We start from the raw sequence: 15,882 nt of genomic DNA, 5'->3' as shown, positions 1-15,882 counted from the left end.
TCCAGTCGTTATTGCTGTAAAAACGATGATTATTCTGACGTCATAAAACATTACTTTGTATAAGATATAAATTGGCAATTTACAACAAAAATATTTTAAGCGAATGAAATTATATGAACTTCTATGAAGTTGAACTCTATGAACTTCTATTGAATCATAATCCTGCTAACAGCCTGTGGGTACGGTTTTAACGGCACTGATATATATCACACAATTAAATGAACATACTGTTTTCCCTGCATCTGTCACTACTGTTGTAAATGGTGAACGAGAGATAATACAATTAAAGCAAATGACTGAAACAAATTGCTATTAAATCCTGATTTGTTGTTGACATGTATATTTCAAATAATTTCGATTTCAGTGAAGTTATTGGGACAGTGTGGTAGTCTAGTGGGGCGTTCGCCAGTCAAGGTGAAGACCCGGGTTCGATTCTCCATATGGGTACAATGCGTGAATCCCTTTCTGGTGTCACCAGCCACAATATTGCTAGAGGCTGCGTAAAACCAAACTCACTCACTCGATCGGGGGAGTTTGGAAAAGACAAAATTAATCATACAACAAGCTATACATATATAAATATATTACGTCAATTTATTTACTTTAAGTTTTATATTACATTCATGGATAACGATTTCAAAGTGTGCATAAGGCTTTGCTTTTTGTACATTTAAATATCATTTACATGGGAAGGCATGAACCGACACTTGACTCTTGAAACAAAATACGTTGCTAAATCAACTGGTGCAAGCGGACGGTAGCGCTACCTATCGGGGAAAGCCCCATAGTCTATAAATAGCACTTCCGGAACTCCACAAGATGGACGCCACGAAGTCACATTGCTTGATGCTCTGAACTGCGACCGTAAGATTTTTAGGGGTTTCACTTTTAGTCAGCATTGGTGATTTTCTTAAACACCCCCAATTGACAGTAAAGGTTGCATTATTTTGGTTTTATGGAGAATTACATCCCAATCTGTCACATCTTCTAATTAAGTCTTCTCATGTGATCGAAAACGGTTTATATTACATTGTTTAATGTGTGCATCATCAAAACGACAAAAGTCGTTCCAAGGACATTAATGCAGTATCATCAGACGCCTGCTATGTGTTTACCATGTCGGCTCTAAGGCCAACATTGCTGAAAGGGAATAAGAAAAAAAAAATATAACATCACCTAAAAAACATCAGTTATTAAAATGGTATATTTGTGGCTTGTATTTCTTTTTTGTTTTTAGTTCTTTGGGGGTTTTTTCGTTTGCTTTGTCCTCAAATCATATTACGAACCCCAACAATCATCCTATATATTCATCATACCTGGCAAACTGTGCTATTCCACTGTTAAAGGTGAAAACTCCACAGCTTAGAATATTGTGTTTGAATGTAAATTTTGGGATGGCAGTTAATAGACAAGATTCTTTCTTTTTACAATGTGTGTAATTATTTGCAAAAAGTCCAAAATTTGACTGTCAGGGTCTAGATTTTCAAACATTATTTGCAGTTATTTCTGGATACTTGATGAACCAAGGACTCTGAAGATGTAGACATTCCCACCAACTTTCACGCCATGTTGCCGGAAACGACAACACCAAAGCAGCCATTCCAGCTTATTCTCTTCTTTTGTTTCCTGTTCGTGGCAACAAACTTTGTGAACAAAGTAAGTGTCAGCAGAGACCATTTTATGGTCAGTTATCTGTCTTATGGTCCTGGTTCCAGCATGTTCTAGGCAGATATACGATAAGATTGTTCCCCTGCTGCTGTTTCTTCCTGATCTGCAAAAGCCTTCAACCAACCAGATCTGCTTAGATGACTACCTAGTCCTAATAATCTCCTTGTGACTAGCATGGATTGCTGAACACCAACTCTCTGACTCATGACGTCTACACGAGAGCAGTCACAGGTGGTTTGGGGCCAGTATATTAGTTGATTTGCACTTTGTGGTAAAGTTTCATGAGAAATAAGCCCCTGATATGATCCATTTGTTTTTGATTTATGAAGTCTGATTATAATTGTGAAGATTCAGGGTGAGAACTGGCATGAAAAGACATGGTACTACAGTATTATATAATCAGTACCATCAATTCTCTAGTCAATGAGCCTTACCACCCAATCCATTTTGTCTCTGTATACAACAAGCACATGTTAACCAGGCGTACATTCTGACACCAATCCTCATAATGCCTGTTGAGTTCAGTGTATATTAAGCTTGAAAAGTAAGAAAGTATTATTAATATATACTCAGGGAAACAAACATGCAAAGATATGAAAGTACAAATGTTCCTTTAATACTTTTCAGCTTTCTGATCAAGTTTTGAATTGCAATGCGAATATCTGGGAATAGATGATGCTGAAATTAAGTGGTTTTCCCTTATTTGTTTCCTTCAGTATGCTAGGAATACAATTTATTCTTGTTTTCAATAGATTGAATGAATAATAAAATATCACATGTTTGTTACAGTATGTGTTGTCAGTGCTCAAGTTCACCTACCCAACTATATTTCAAGGGTAGGTAATTCTTGTTACTTTCCATTTTTTTAATTAGACCATGGGAAAAAAAGATTTCAGTATTCCGCTGTGACAATGGGCACTATTTCAGATGTTGGTGCCTTTAGTACTTTTAAAGTACATGCAAGAAAATAACTTCAAAAGTGGTCAATGTCATTTCATTGTATGATACTCCAATAGATACTGTGCTGTTGCAGTTTTGAGCATTTGCATTTTGTCTTCTCATTGGCATGAATTTAACATTTAACACGTAATTATGATTTTTCTCAATTTATTGATTTAAATAATGTGTCATGTTGAACTTTTGTATTTAAGCACTTGTGAACATGTATTATTATGATTACACCACAGATGGCAGACCCTGGTTGGGGCGTTGTTGCTGCGGATCCTCATGGTCACCGGCCATCTGGAGAATCTACTGTCCACAGTCAGGAGGTAGGTACACATGCAGATCCTTGTGGTCACTGGCCATCTGGAGAAAGAATTTACTGTCCATATTTAGGAGGTAGGTACACATGCAGATCCTTGTGGTCACTGGCCATCTGGAAAAAGAATCCACTGTTCACCGACAGGAGGTAGGTCCATGTGCAGATCCTCATGGTCATCAGCCATCTGGAGAAAGAATCTACTGTTCCCATTCAGGAGGTAGGTACATGTGCAGATCCTCATGGTCATCGGCCATCTGGAGAAAGAATCTACTGTCCACATTCCGGAGGTAGGTACATGTGCAGGTCCTCAAGGTTACCGCCGTCTGGAGAAAGAATCTACCATCCACAGACAGGAGGTAGGTACACATGCAGATCCTTGTGGTCACTGGCCATCTGGAGAAAAAAATCTACGGTCCACATTCAGGAGGTAGGTACACATGCAGATCCTCGTGGTCATCGGCCATCTGGAGAAAGAATTCTTATGAATGTAGATGTAGAAAAATCAAGCTGACATTTTTCTTTATGAGTATGCAAGGGTAACCAAATGTTTTATCACTTTACTGCATAAATTTCCACAGTGACTGGGAAAATGGAGATAAATAAGCTGGTATTACGGTAGCAAACATCAGGTTCGAAATTCATGGTGAATATGAGATGGGAAACACTAGAAATACAAACGCCTTATCATTTGCGTCCCATAGAGTGCGTGACTGCCATGACAGTTCTGTTGCTGCACAATATACTGTATAGTTGTTAAGCTGGCTACAGTCGCTGCTGACTGTCATGTTTGTCTGGCATGTTTCAGGCAGGACATTGCAGTATGGCTGCCAGGAATGATGCTGTTTGTCACCTCCATATACTCTGGATCCAGGGCTCTTGCAAATCTGGTAGGTAATGGTGGTAGTAGTGGTAGTGGTCAAAGTGGTGACAGTGGTAGTGGTGTGGTTGCATCAGAAGGTGATGGTGTTTATGGCTGTACTGTTCTAGTAGTTTCGTGGGTGACAAAGATCAGTTTAGGTTTTGGTAGTCAGAGTTATGTCCCTTGCTCAGTGTTCATGATGTACAATGGATGGATTTTTCATTAGGTTACATGCTCAGTCAGAAGGAGCAACACAGACAGTTATATGTTTATTTCCAAAATGTAGTCCAGTTTGTACAGGTCTGTTGTTGTCATAATTTATGCAGATATGCAAACATTTACCAGCATTTTCCTACTCTGAATTGGATCGATCAGTGGCTTCAGTGGGCACCAATTACTAAGTTTTTGTAATGTGTTTCTTTAACAAATCAGGAATAACACAATCGTCTGTCTTTGAATGAAATATTTAGATGATACATCAAATTATAAAGTCCATTCTCTTGCATTTCTCTCATACGCTTCATATAGCCTTATATTTCAGCCATTGAATAGCTAGGTTTTCTTTGTTTGGTACTTTTAAACCAATGAGCTGACTATTCATTAGAATAATTCTACGTAAAAGTTAAATGCAGTTTGATACCATATTATTTCAAAAGGGCTTGCTGTCGGTTAGGTCATAATGCAGTCCAGTTGTGTACAGCCAAGTCTCGTCAATTGGACATCGTCTGTTGCATAGGAAATTGTCAAAGACAGTGTCAGACTAAATAATTGAGACTAAATTATGTTTATTCAGTTTGTTACCATGATAAAAGTGTCGGATAAAGCCGATTGTCAGATAAACAGAGGTCTCATAAACGATATGTGACTGTATATAGAGATCAACAGTTAGTAGAACTGAAGAACTACCACACTGAAAGACACATATTTCACGTCACTGGTGACACATCTATGTATGGGTCATTGACAAAAACAGTTTTTCTAGTTTACAAGTGTCCCTTGCGTGAAGATATACCTGAGTATTGTGTGTATAATTTAAACTTAATTCATTAAAATAGTTTATAAAATGTAGAAATAAAGCCTGTCCAACCGCCCGATAAGGGCTAGATTTCCGATGACTGGTCTACGCTTACTGTAAACCAGCTCGAAGGTCTTGTAAAATTTATTTGATATTCCATACATCTAATCTAAGAAAATTCACTATTGGTGTCTGGTCTCCTAACACAGGAGCTACAGATGCTATGAGAAATGTTACTAGATCTTAGGCTTACGAGAGCTTTATGAAATGGGCCCCAGATGTCTGGCTGGGTCAGGCTTCTTTCATGGACTGGTTTATATGAGGTATTTTCAATGGCACAATGTTCATATGGATAATCGTTAATAATTCTTCCAATCTCTGATTTATTCCAGTCATCATTCTTTAAAGTTAGCTATAATATCAATATCTTTCTCATCTCCAGTTAAATTCCGTTTTCAGGCAGTGCCAGTTTTCTTCTCTATGCAGAACCTGACCATTGTGATCAAGTGGACGGGCGAGCTGGCCATTAACAGACAGGTGAGCCATGGGAAAGGATGCATGGCTGTGGGGTCGAGATCACTTCGTGTCTCAATTGTCCATCCCTAGTTGATACCGGACATGACATTTAGTGCAGTAGTGGTCATTATTACTATTGGACATGTAAATTGTACGCATATCCACACAACTAGTACATGCTCAAGCCACTGGTATTTATTCACTTGATCACTGGATGCCAGTCTCAACGACACATAGTATTATCAATCTCATCTCCCAAGGGAACATAGAGCTCTTGCAGCCACTACGTGCACCAAGTCATTGCAACTTTATCATCCTCACAAGGTACCCACTCACAGCAGGTGGATTGGGACATCCAGTCACAGCACTTTGTCCATTTTTACTGCACATTGCTCTACCTGTAACTAGGTGTTTTCACATATTCATGTGGCCACCATCTGGTCACATACCAAAGTACTTTTGGGTCCTTTTATGTCCACAGGGTGGTGTACTGTGCACTAGAGGTTGTGTCAACACTGAAAGAGTCACACAAAGTTGACTTTAAGGTTTTTACACCCAGTCACAGATGGGTTCGATGCTGATACCTCAAGCTCACTGGATTACTAGCCTAGCACATTAGCTAGCTCACCCACCATGCAAACAGGTCAAATTAGGAAGAGTAATTGCAGGGAATATATAAGTAAGGATGGAGTCTCTATGTTCTGCTGGTACATCTTGTTTCAGCTGACCGGCATCTATGTGTACGGTATGCTGATGCTGACAACAGTGTCGTCCATAGCCATCATCAAGACAGACCCCCAGGTAGGAATATCTTACAAATAGTAATGATCTTCTTCAGTCCATAACAAGCCTGTTGTCACCACTGACACACTCCTTCCCTCAACAACAAAATACTATACCATGCACTACCAGTTATGGTCGGAGCCTTCGGGCATTGATATATGAAACTTAAATGTACCTCGGACTGCTATCTAATTCGGATGTTTTAGTGAGTCAGTCAGAATTAGACAGAGTGCACTGTACTTCTCTATAAAACCAAGAACCTTTCACCATCTGAAGTCTGTGTGTTGCAATAGCTAGCTACCTACAGTTGTGTGAACATGTCATCTTCTTCAGCTCCTGGGGCAGTGGGAAGACTAGTGGTTAAAGCATTTGCTTGTCATGCAATTCCCTACATGGGTACAATGTTGAAAGGCCTTTTCTGGTGTGCCAGGCCATGATGTTGCTGGAATATTGCTAAAAGTGGTGTAAAACTAAACTCATTCGCTCTTCAGCTCTTTCAATGGTGTATTTGTCTTATTTGTAGTAGATTACTATTTATCAGATAAATTCTTCCATGATATTTCTTCACAGTGCTTGGGAGTAATGTGTAGATGAAAGACAGTTATTTTAATTATACAGTTAATGCATGGTAAAGGGATACAACAAGTAGTGGCTTGTTGAAATTCTCATGTCAGTGTCCAAGCTTAGAAATCAGGTTAAACTGTGCCATGGTTTCTCAGTGGATTAGCACTATAAGTCATGATTAATTCCAACAGTTCCACAAATGCATTCATGTCTCAGTGTACTTGCAGTAATCTTCAGCATATTATACCTCACCTCACCTCAGTGTACCAGTACATTCCATTGCTCACCTCACTTCACATCAGTGTCCTCACCTCGCCTCGCCTCGCCTCGCCTCGCCTCGCCTCGCCTCACCTCACCTCACCTCACCTAACCTCACCTCACCTCACCTCCTGGTGCTACTTTAAGTATTCAGTGTCAAGGTAGCTGGTGGAACCTGTCAATATGATTACTGTAGTCAGCCTGATCAAAGATGGTTGATATACCAAGTTTCAGAATCATGCATTAGGTAAAGTGTTTTCAGGTTGTTTTTTCTTTCTCCCAGATTTCTCTATATTTGTATTTCAGTTGAACTCTGAGGGATACTTCTGGATGAGCATCCATGTCATAAGTAGTGGTAAGATTATTAGTTGAACAGCCATTTGACAAGTAGTATGGGACAGTATGGCAAGTGGCCATGTAATGAATTTATTAAGTTTTGCAGTTTTAAGCTCTTATTGTTTGTTTCTGGAACCATTTTCATCCATTCTCTTCTATTTCTGTAGTGTCTCATCATAACTGTAGTTGCATATATCATTATGAAAGGGATGTAACTCTTTGCGGCAGATTAAAAATTGTCTAAGGAACTTCTTGTTGTAGGATTTGTCTGTAGGTCCTATTTGTTTCTACTCCATAGTGAAAAATATTCATATTCTAAACATGAATTAAAAATAGGGAACTTTTATAGTATTTATGATAATAATATTTGAATTTTGATATCTCTGGTGAGTTGGATTTTAATGTCAGTAGTGGCAGCCTGTTAAGGTCATTCATACAACCCAATATACAGTGTAAGATGCAACATATGCCATATTTGGGATAAGACTTTCTTTGTAAAGTACAAATTCTAGTACTTTTTTGGGTTGAGTCCCATCCGGGATTAGAACCTGCACTCTCAGAGTCAGGCACCTGATTGCCAGCACACAAAGTGAGCTGTCGCAACTTCCACTGAGCAGGCTAGGCGGCTGACTTTGTGTGCTGGCAATTAGGTGCCTGACTCTGAGAGTGCGAGTTCTAATCCCGGATGGGACTCAGCCCAAAAAAGTACTAGAATTTGTACTTTACTAAGAAAGTGTTATCCCAAATATGACATATGTTGCATTTGACCACTTTCTAAATGGCATCGTGTAATCACAGTGTATGATGGATTCACACTACCCATAAAACTATTGAATACTGTTTCATACTCATTGGCTATTAACCAATAAAAAGTCTTCTAATTTACCTGAAGGTTGTACAATATTATGCACAATATGTTGCTGATATATTTATCACACAGAAACTACGGGTTCTATCATCTTCTTTTTCTTGTTTCATATAGTTAGAGTTTTAGTTTTGTGTTTACAGGCATATAATTATAATTGTGTTTTCAATATCATGACAAATTTTACATGAAAGTAAAAGGGATATTCCTAAAGACAAGTGAAAGAGTTAATTCTGTCTTGAAAAATTAGACAATGGTGTCATCAGGAAGTGCTGATTTTTTTCCCATGAGACAATTCTAAGAATGTAACCACTCGATGTTTATGAAGTCGATCTTAATTTGTGATTTTTCATTTTTCAGGTTTAATTGATGTTTACACAAATTTGATGAAAGGGAGATTAAAACTCAAGTGAGTAGCACCCATTCCATCAATCGAAGATTGTGGTGTGTAACTTTGATTATTACCTTTGGAATTATATTCATATTAATCATAAGTGGGTTGCATAACAGCTTTTATGATTTTTAATTTGTTTCTCTTTTTCAGCTGTACTGAAATGTTTGAAAGACCTCAGATTTATTGGAATTATGCAAATCATGTTATTTTAATGTTTGAGTAATGATTGAGAGAATGTAATCTAAATTGACAAACATATTTTCAGTTGTCTGGAGAGGTTATACTCAAGTTACATTTACAGGTATGTTTGATACAGAGTTATTTCCCTTTTCATAAAACCAGTACTTCCTTTTGTCCCAGCTATATTCCCTAGGGACTGTGGGGTACCCAAGCATCCAGGTTCGATTCCCTGCAAGGGAACAATGTGTGAAGCCTATTTCTGCTGTCCCTCAGCATGATATTGCTAGAATTTTGCTCAAAGCAATGTAAAACCATCGAGAATAATAAATTGGCTGTGTAGATCAGGCAGAGCTGGTCTCATATGCCACTGAGATAGTAGTCAAATGTATCATGTTATATTTATGATTGCACTTTATAAGTAAAGTACAGATTCTAGTGCTCTTAAGAGGAGTCCTATTCAGTATTCGAACCCACACTCTTAGGTAGGCACCTAATTGCCATCACACAAAGTCTGCCATCTAACCCACTCAGCCATAATGGGTTCCATAAAAACAGACGTGTGACAAGTGATAGTCCAGATCTTGGACTTTGTGTACACCACTGATAAGTGTAAATGGGCACTGCTTCCATGACTGAAAGCATGAATACACAATGCCATTTAGAAAATGGTCCAAATTTCACATATTCTCCCGTTATAGAGAGAATGATTAGTTGAAAGTTAACACATTGGTGTGTAATTGGTTAACATTATCATTGGTTGTCATAGTGATGCACATGCTCACTTCATTGTCAGTCTAACATCTTGCCCATACTAAAGTTTTCTGTTGAAAAGTTTTGAGATGTAAAGTTAGAAATGTCACAAATATTGTATACATATTTTAGTCCCTTTACAAATCATTCTATTTTCAGTGTGATAATACTTGGACCGTCCAGCTACTTTATTGGTAGGTATGACAGAATATAATTCCCCATTATGGATCTCACTGTCACTAAGTTAAGGTAACTGATTGTATCATCACATGGTGTTATTATAACTGATTGTATCATCACATGGTGTTATTATAACTGATTGTATCATCACATGGTGTTGTTATAACTGATTGTATCATGACATGGTGTTGTTATAACTGATTGTATCATCACATGGTGTCGTTACACCTGATTGTATCAACACTTGTATCATCATGTTGTTACAGCCGTATATATTGTGTGACTGTTGATTGTCGTCTTACATAGTCCTGTGACAGTCAATTGCCTTTTCACATGGTTGTGTGGCAGTTGATTGTCTTATCACTTGGTTGTGCGACAGTTGATTGTTTTATCACTTGGTTGTGCAACAGTTGATAGTCTTTTAACATGGTTCTGTGACAGTTTATTATAACTCTGATATGAAGTAACTGAGCTGAGCTGTGAGCTTTGCTCACTTCTTAACTTGTCTTAACTTCTTAACATGGTTGTGTGATGGTTGATTGCCTTGTAACATAGTTGTGTGACTGGTGATTGTCTTGTCACATGGTTTTCTGGCAGTTGATTGTCTTACAATATATGCCCAACAGCTGATTGTCTTGTCACATGGTTTTGTGACAGTTGATTGTCTTACAACATATGCCCAACAGCTGATTGTCTTGTCGCATGGTTGTGTGACAGCTGATTGTCTTGTCACATGATTGTGTGACAGCTGATTGTCTTGTCACATGATTGTGTGACAGCTGATTGTCTTGTCACATGATTGTGTGACAGCTGATTGTCTTGTCACATGTTTATGTGACAGACGAATGTCTTATCACATGGATGTCTGATTACACCTCTTTCTGACAACTGATTGTATTATCACACTTGTATGTACAAATGATTGTATTATCACATTAAACATCTACAAGTGATTATGTCACAACGTGATGTTGTTATAGCTGTTTATGTCATATCGTGTTTTTCTAGCTGATCCTGTGTTGTTACAGGTGATGCTCTGGAAGCTGCCAAGTTTCCGTATTTATACTTTTCCAAGTTTTATGTGGGATGTATACTGAGGCAAGTGATGTTATTACCTTGTGTATAAACAATGAAGTCTTAGTGACCACAACACCTATCCCTAGTGTATGTCAGTGGCTGTACAACCATTGTTTCTGTTCTTATGGTTGTATAGAAATATTTAAAAATACTTTATCTTCATTATGCTCAAATTTATTTTCAAATTTATAATATTGATTAAAATTGATTTCCTGTTAAACAATATAATAATAAATCCTTGTAACGTCTGCTGTGGCATGCAGAGCATGTCCTTGAGTTGGGCATGTTTTATAATCTATTATTTGTGATATTCCAGTATTACCATGGAGACTTAATATTCCAACAGTAGTGTAGGGGGTACATTCCTTGAATTGGATATGTTCACAAATCTGCTGTATGTGATGTTCTTGTGTTACCATGGTAAGTATATATTCCAACAGTTGTGAGTCAGGCATATTCTTCTAGTTGGAAATATTGTTTAATATATTGTGTGTTATATTCTGTGTTGCCATGGAAATTTTCTATTTCTTCAGTGGTGTGTTGGGCATGTTCCTGAACCTGCTGTCCATCAGACTACAAGAAGAGGAAGAACACCCCCTGGACTACCAGGCATCACTAGCCATTAGTAAGGTGAGCAATACACCAGGGGACTGTCCATTATTATGCATGGACTCAGTCCCAAAATCTGTTCTGAATGTAAATGAGATACCATAATACCTTATAATTGTTATGCTCTATATTAGCAACAGTGACTTAACTTGAGACCTGCCTTAACATTTGAGCTTGAATGGCTGCAATCTGTTTTTCAGATCGTGGGATCCTTACTGTCCCTGCTGTTCTTTGACATTCAAGTTGTAGCTAACCAAGCGCTGTGGTGAGTTGTGATGCAAATGGTATCCTTTTCAGCTCTGACCTAAGTTGACTTCCAGATTGTACCCAGCTCAGTGATAAGTTCTCTTACAAGTAGTAGCCAATCAGGTTTAATGATAAGTTGTGATGAGTTTTCTTACAAGTAGTACCCAATTATTGCCAGCGATGAGTTGTCTTACAAGTTGTACACTGTCAGGCTCTGTGATGAGCTGTCTTACAAGTAGTGGTCAGTCAGAGTCTATGATGAGTGGGCCCTCAATGATGAGTTGTCTTACGAGTAGTACCCTGTCAGGCTCTGTCATGAGTTATGTTACAAGTAGTGGTCAGTCAGCATCTATGATGAGTTAGCCCTCAATGATGAGTTGTCTTACGAGTAGTACCCTGTCAGGCTCTGTCATGAGTTATGTTACAAGTAGTGGTCAGTCAGCATCTATGATGAGTTAGCCCTCAATGATGAGTTGTCTTTGCAAGTTGTGCCCAGACTGGATCTACGATGTGTACACTGTATAAGCAGTATCTTTTGTTACTCAAGACAATTCAGCTGTTAATGACACATGTAACTCTATTTTTTCACAGGATCACAGTAAATCATCTGGGTGCTCTGGCCAGCAGCAAGTCCCTGACTGCCCGTACAGCACCCCAGGTGATGGTGGAAGATGTCTTGCCCCACACCCACCCAAACATCAGAAGAGACAACCTACAGCAAGACCTCCTGAGGACAGAGGTCGCCTGACCATTGACACTGTGGTGTGACAACAAAACTTTTAATTTTACATTCTGTTGTGACTGCAGGACTTGGCCTTTCACATTATGGCATGACTGTAGGACTGAATGCTTCACACTGTGGAGAGACTGGTGGACTTGATCCTTCTCGTTATGGTGAGACTGGTGGACTTGATCCTTCTCATTATGGTGTGACTGTAGGACTGAATGCTTCACACTGTGGTGAGACTGGTGGACTTGATCCTTCTCATTATGGTGTGACTGTAGGACTGAATGCTTCACACTGTGGAGAGACTGGTGGACTTGATCCTTCTCATTATGGCATGACTGTAGGACTGAATGCTTCACACTGTGGAGAGACTGGTGGACTTGATCCTTCTCATTATGGTGTGACTGTAGGACTGAATGCTTCACACTGTGGTGAGACTGGTGGACTTGATCCTTCTCATTATGGTGTGACTGTAGGACTGAATGCTTCACACTGTGGAGAGACTGGTGGACTTGATCCTTCTCATTATGGTGTGACTATAGGACTGAATGCTTCACACTGTGGTGAGACTGGTGGACTTGATCCTTCTCATTATGGTGTGACTGTAGGACTGAATGCTTCACACTGTGGTGAGACTGGTGGACTTGATCCTTCTCATTATGGTGTGACTGTAGGACTGAATGCTTCACACTGTGGTGAGACTGGTGGACTTGATCCTTCTCATTATGGTGTGACTGTAGGACTGAATGCTTCACACTGTGGAGAGACTGGTGGACTTGATCCTTCTCATTATGGCATGACTGTAGGACTGAATGCTTCACACTGTGGAGAGACTGGTGGACTTGATCCTTCTCATTATGGTGTGACTGTAGGACTGAATGCTTCACACTGTGGTGAGACTGGTGGACTTGATCCTTCTCATTATGGTGTGACTGTAGGACTGAATGCTTCACACTGTGGAGAGACTGGTGGACTTGATCCTTCTCATTATGGCATGACTGTAGGACTGAATGCTTCACACTGTGGTGAGACTGGTGGACTTGATCCTTCTCATTATGGCATGACTGTAGGACTGAATGCTTCACACTGTGGAGAGACTGGTGGACTTGATCCTTCTCATTATGGTGTGACTGTAGGACTGAATGCTTCACACTGTGGTGAGACTGGTGGACTTGATCCTTCTCATTATGGTGTGACTGTAGGACTGAATGCTTCACACTGTGGAGAGACTGGTGGACTTGATCCTTCTCATTATGGTGTGACTATAGGACTGAATGCTTCACACTGTGGAGAGACTGGTGGACTTGATCCTTCTCATTATGGTGTGACTATAGGACTGAATGCTTCACACTGTGGTGAGACTGGTGGACTTGATCCTTCTCATTATGGTGTGACTATAGGACTGAATGCTTCACACTGTGGAGAGACTGGTGGACTTGATCCTTCTCATTATGGTGTGACTATAGGACTGAATGCTTCACACTGTGGTGAGACTGGTGGACTTGATCCTTCTCATTATGGTGTGACTGTATGACTGAATGCTTCACACTGGTGAGACTGGTGGACTTGATCCTTCTCATTATGGTGTGACTGTACAACTTGAATCCTCACACTGAGGTGTGACTGTAATACACGATCCTTTCACACTGTCTTTCATCTACAGACCTGTGAAGGTCCGGGGTAGAATAGGCCTTCAGCAACCCATGCTTGTCGTAAGAGGGGACTATTGGGATCTGGTGGTTATGCTCACTGACTTGGTTGACACATGTCTTCGGTTCCCAAATGCGCAGACAGATACACATACTGTTAGCAACTGGATTGTCTGATCCAGACTCGATTATTTACCGACCGCTGCCATATAGCTGGAATATAGAGCAGTGTAAATCTAAACTGACCCAGTCAACTTCGACACAACAATGTTTATTTGTATTCAGGACTCTCTATGATACATGTATCCAGGCACTGACTGCAAGCTGGCTGATGTGAGGGGTCACCAGTTTCCAAAGCAATGATTCATATCCTTAATACTACAAATGTTTGTATATCGTCTCTGACTTTTATCAGATGTTGTAGTAATAACAGTGATAGAGAGGCAGACATGTGATAAAGATGTTTTCCTTGGTTTCATACCCACACAGGTTCTGTGGGGAGGCCCCTTGAACCTGAGGGCTGTGTTATAGCCTAGTGGTTAAGGCATTTGCTCATCACACCATAGACATGGATTCCATGTTCCATATTGGCACAATGTGTGATGCCCATTTCTGGTGTTCCCTGTCATGATATTGCTGGAATACTGATGAAAGCAGCGTAAAACTAGACTCATTCACTCACTCTTTTATCTGAACTGAATTAGTGAGTCCAGGGCATCATATGGCCTCTATAACCCTGCGATTGTCACAACAACCTGCTAACATGGATTGGGTACTCGGACACTGTGTTGTGGAGGATGTGATGTCACTGTACCCTGAACACATGGGGCAATGCTCACTGTATCAACCACTTGTTTGACTGGTTCAGACAAGACAATACACCACCTTGATATATCTTGACTTGCACTATGTTCACTCTCACATCCTTGCTGTGATATTTAATTGTCAAAAAACCATTATCATTCCTTGAGGAATTATGTACTATGTACTCATCTTGTCAGCAGTGTGATCATGAGGAATTATGTACTATGTACTCATCTTGTCAGCAGTGTGATCAATGCCGTACAGCCTTGGCCCCTTTTCATGGGATATACTTAGTAACATGGTGAAGAAGTGACGTATGTATGTTGCTATGTCAATACCTCATGTAAACTGTTGTACAACTTATTATGCTTCATGAGGAACAAGATTGTTCTTCTCTTTGTGCGAAATATCATGACTCTATGCATGTTGTATATTTGTCAAGTGTATACTTTACTGAAGGATACTGAGAAATCCTCATGTTTTGTCACAGTGAAATATGTACATCTGGAAAACTGACATGTCTCACTTGCTGAAACAGCAGCTGATTGTTATTTATCATCACTTCACAACTTTTTCTTTTTTCTTCTTTTTTTCTTATTATTGCATTCTTCTGTTTTTTTATATGGAGTATTCATGCACTTTGGGTAACAGTATTTGAATCATTTTGACTGGGACTTCTGTGGTGGCCATTGTTTTGAATAAAACATCTTACTATTGACACTGCTGTTTGTTGCAACACTGGATGTTCTGGTATGTGTGTTAACAGAAACTTTAAGATGTCTAAAGTGGCTTATGCAGTATTTGCTGTGCATGGAGTTAAGACCATTGTTATATGAAGGGTTTTAGAGCAATATGTTGTGAACGCCTTTAAGGGAATATGGCGTGAAGGATTTTAGGGCAAAATGTTGTGAATACCTTTTAGGGAATGTAATGTGAAAGAGGTAGGGGGAAAATGTTGTGAACGTCTTTAAGGGAGTATGGCATGAAGGATTTTAGGACAATATGTTGTGAATGCCTTTAAAGTGAATATATTGTGAAATGCCTTTAATGCCTTTAAAGAAATATGGCGTGAAGGATTTTAGGGCAATATGTAGTGAATGCCTTTAATTGAATATAATGTGAAAGATATAGAGGGGAT

At 39.4% G+C, this 15,882-nt stretch overlaps 2 protein-coding genes across 2 annotated transcripts; both read left to right on the top strand.

The window, feature by feature from the left end:
- Positions 1–800: 800 nt before the first annotated feature.
- Positions 801–15,462, top strand: LOC137276669 (UDP-N-acetylglucosamine transporter TMEM241 homolog). Its single transcript, XM_067808286.1, has 15 exons — positions 801–864; positions 1,501–1,656; positions 2,458–2,504; positions 2,856–2,939; positions 3,738–3,819; positions 5,266–5,343; positions 6,046–6,123; positions 7,234–7,282; positions 8,489–8,537; positions 8,788–8,823; positions 9,612–9,646; positions 10,661–10,730; positions 11,243–11,339; positions 11,519–11,583; positions 12,156–15,462. The coding sequence occupies exons 2-15, from the start codon at positions 1,567–1,569 to the stop codon at positions 12,310–12,312; spliced, it is 1,017 nt and encodes a 338-aa protein (XP_067664387.1). The 5' UTR covers positions 801–864; positions 1,501–1,566; the 3' UTR covers positions 12,313–15,462.
- LOC137278760 (perilipin-4-like) lies at positions 12,395–13,825 on the top strand. Its single transcript, XM_067811272.1, has one exon. The coding sequence runs from the start codon at positions 12,395–12,397 to the stop codon at positions 13,823–13,825; it is 1,431 nt and encodes a 476-aa protein (XP_067667373.1).
- Positions 15,463–15,882: the final 420 nt, after the last annotated feature.

This window comes from Haliotis asinina, chromosome 3 (assembly GCF_037392515.1).
Source record: "Haliotis asinina isolate JCU_RB_2024 chromosome 3, JCU_Hal_asi_v2, whole genome shotgun sequence".
Taxonomy (NCBI): domain Eukaryota; kingdom Metazoa; phylum Mollusca; class Gastropoda; order Lepetellida; family Haliotidae; genus Haliotis; species Haliotis asinina.
Note: the sequence above shows the minus strand (reverse complement) of the source record. Positions and strands in the feature narration are given on the sequence as shown.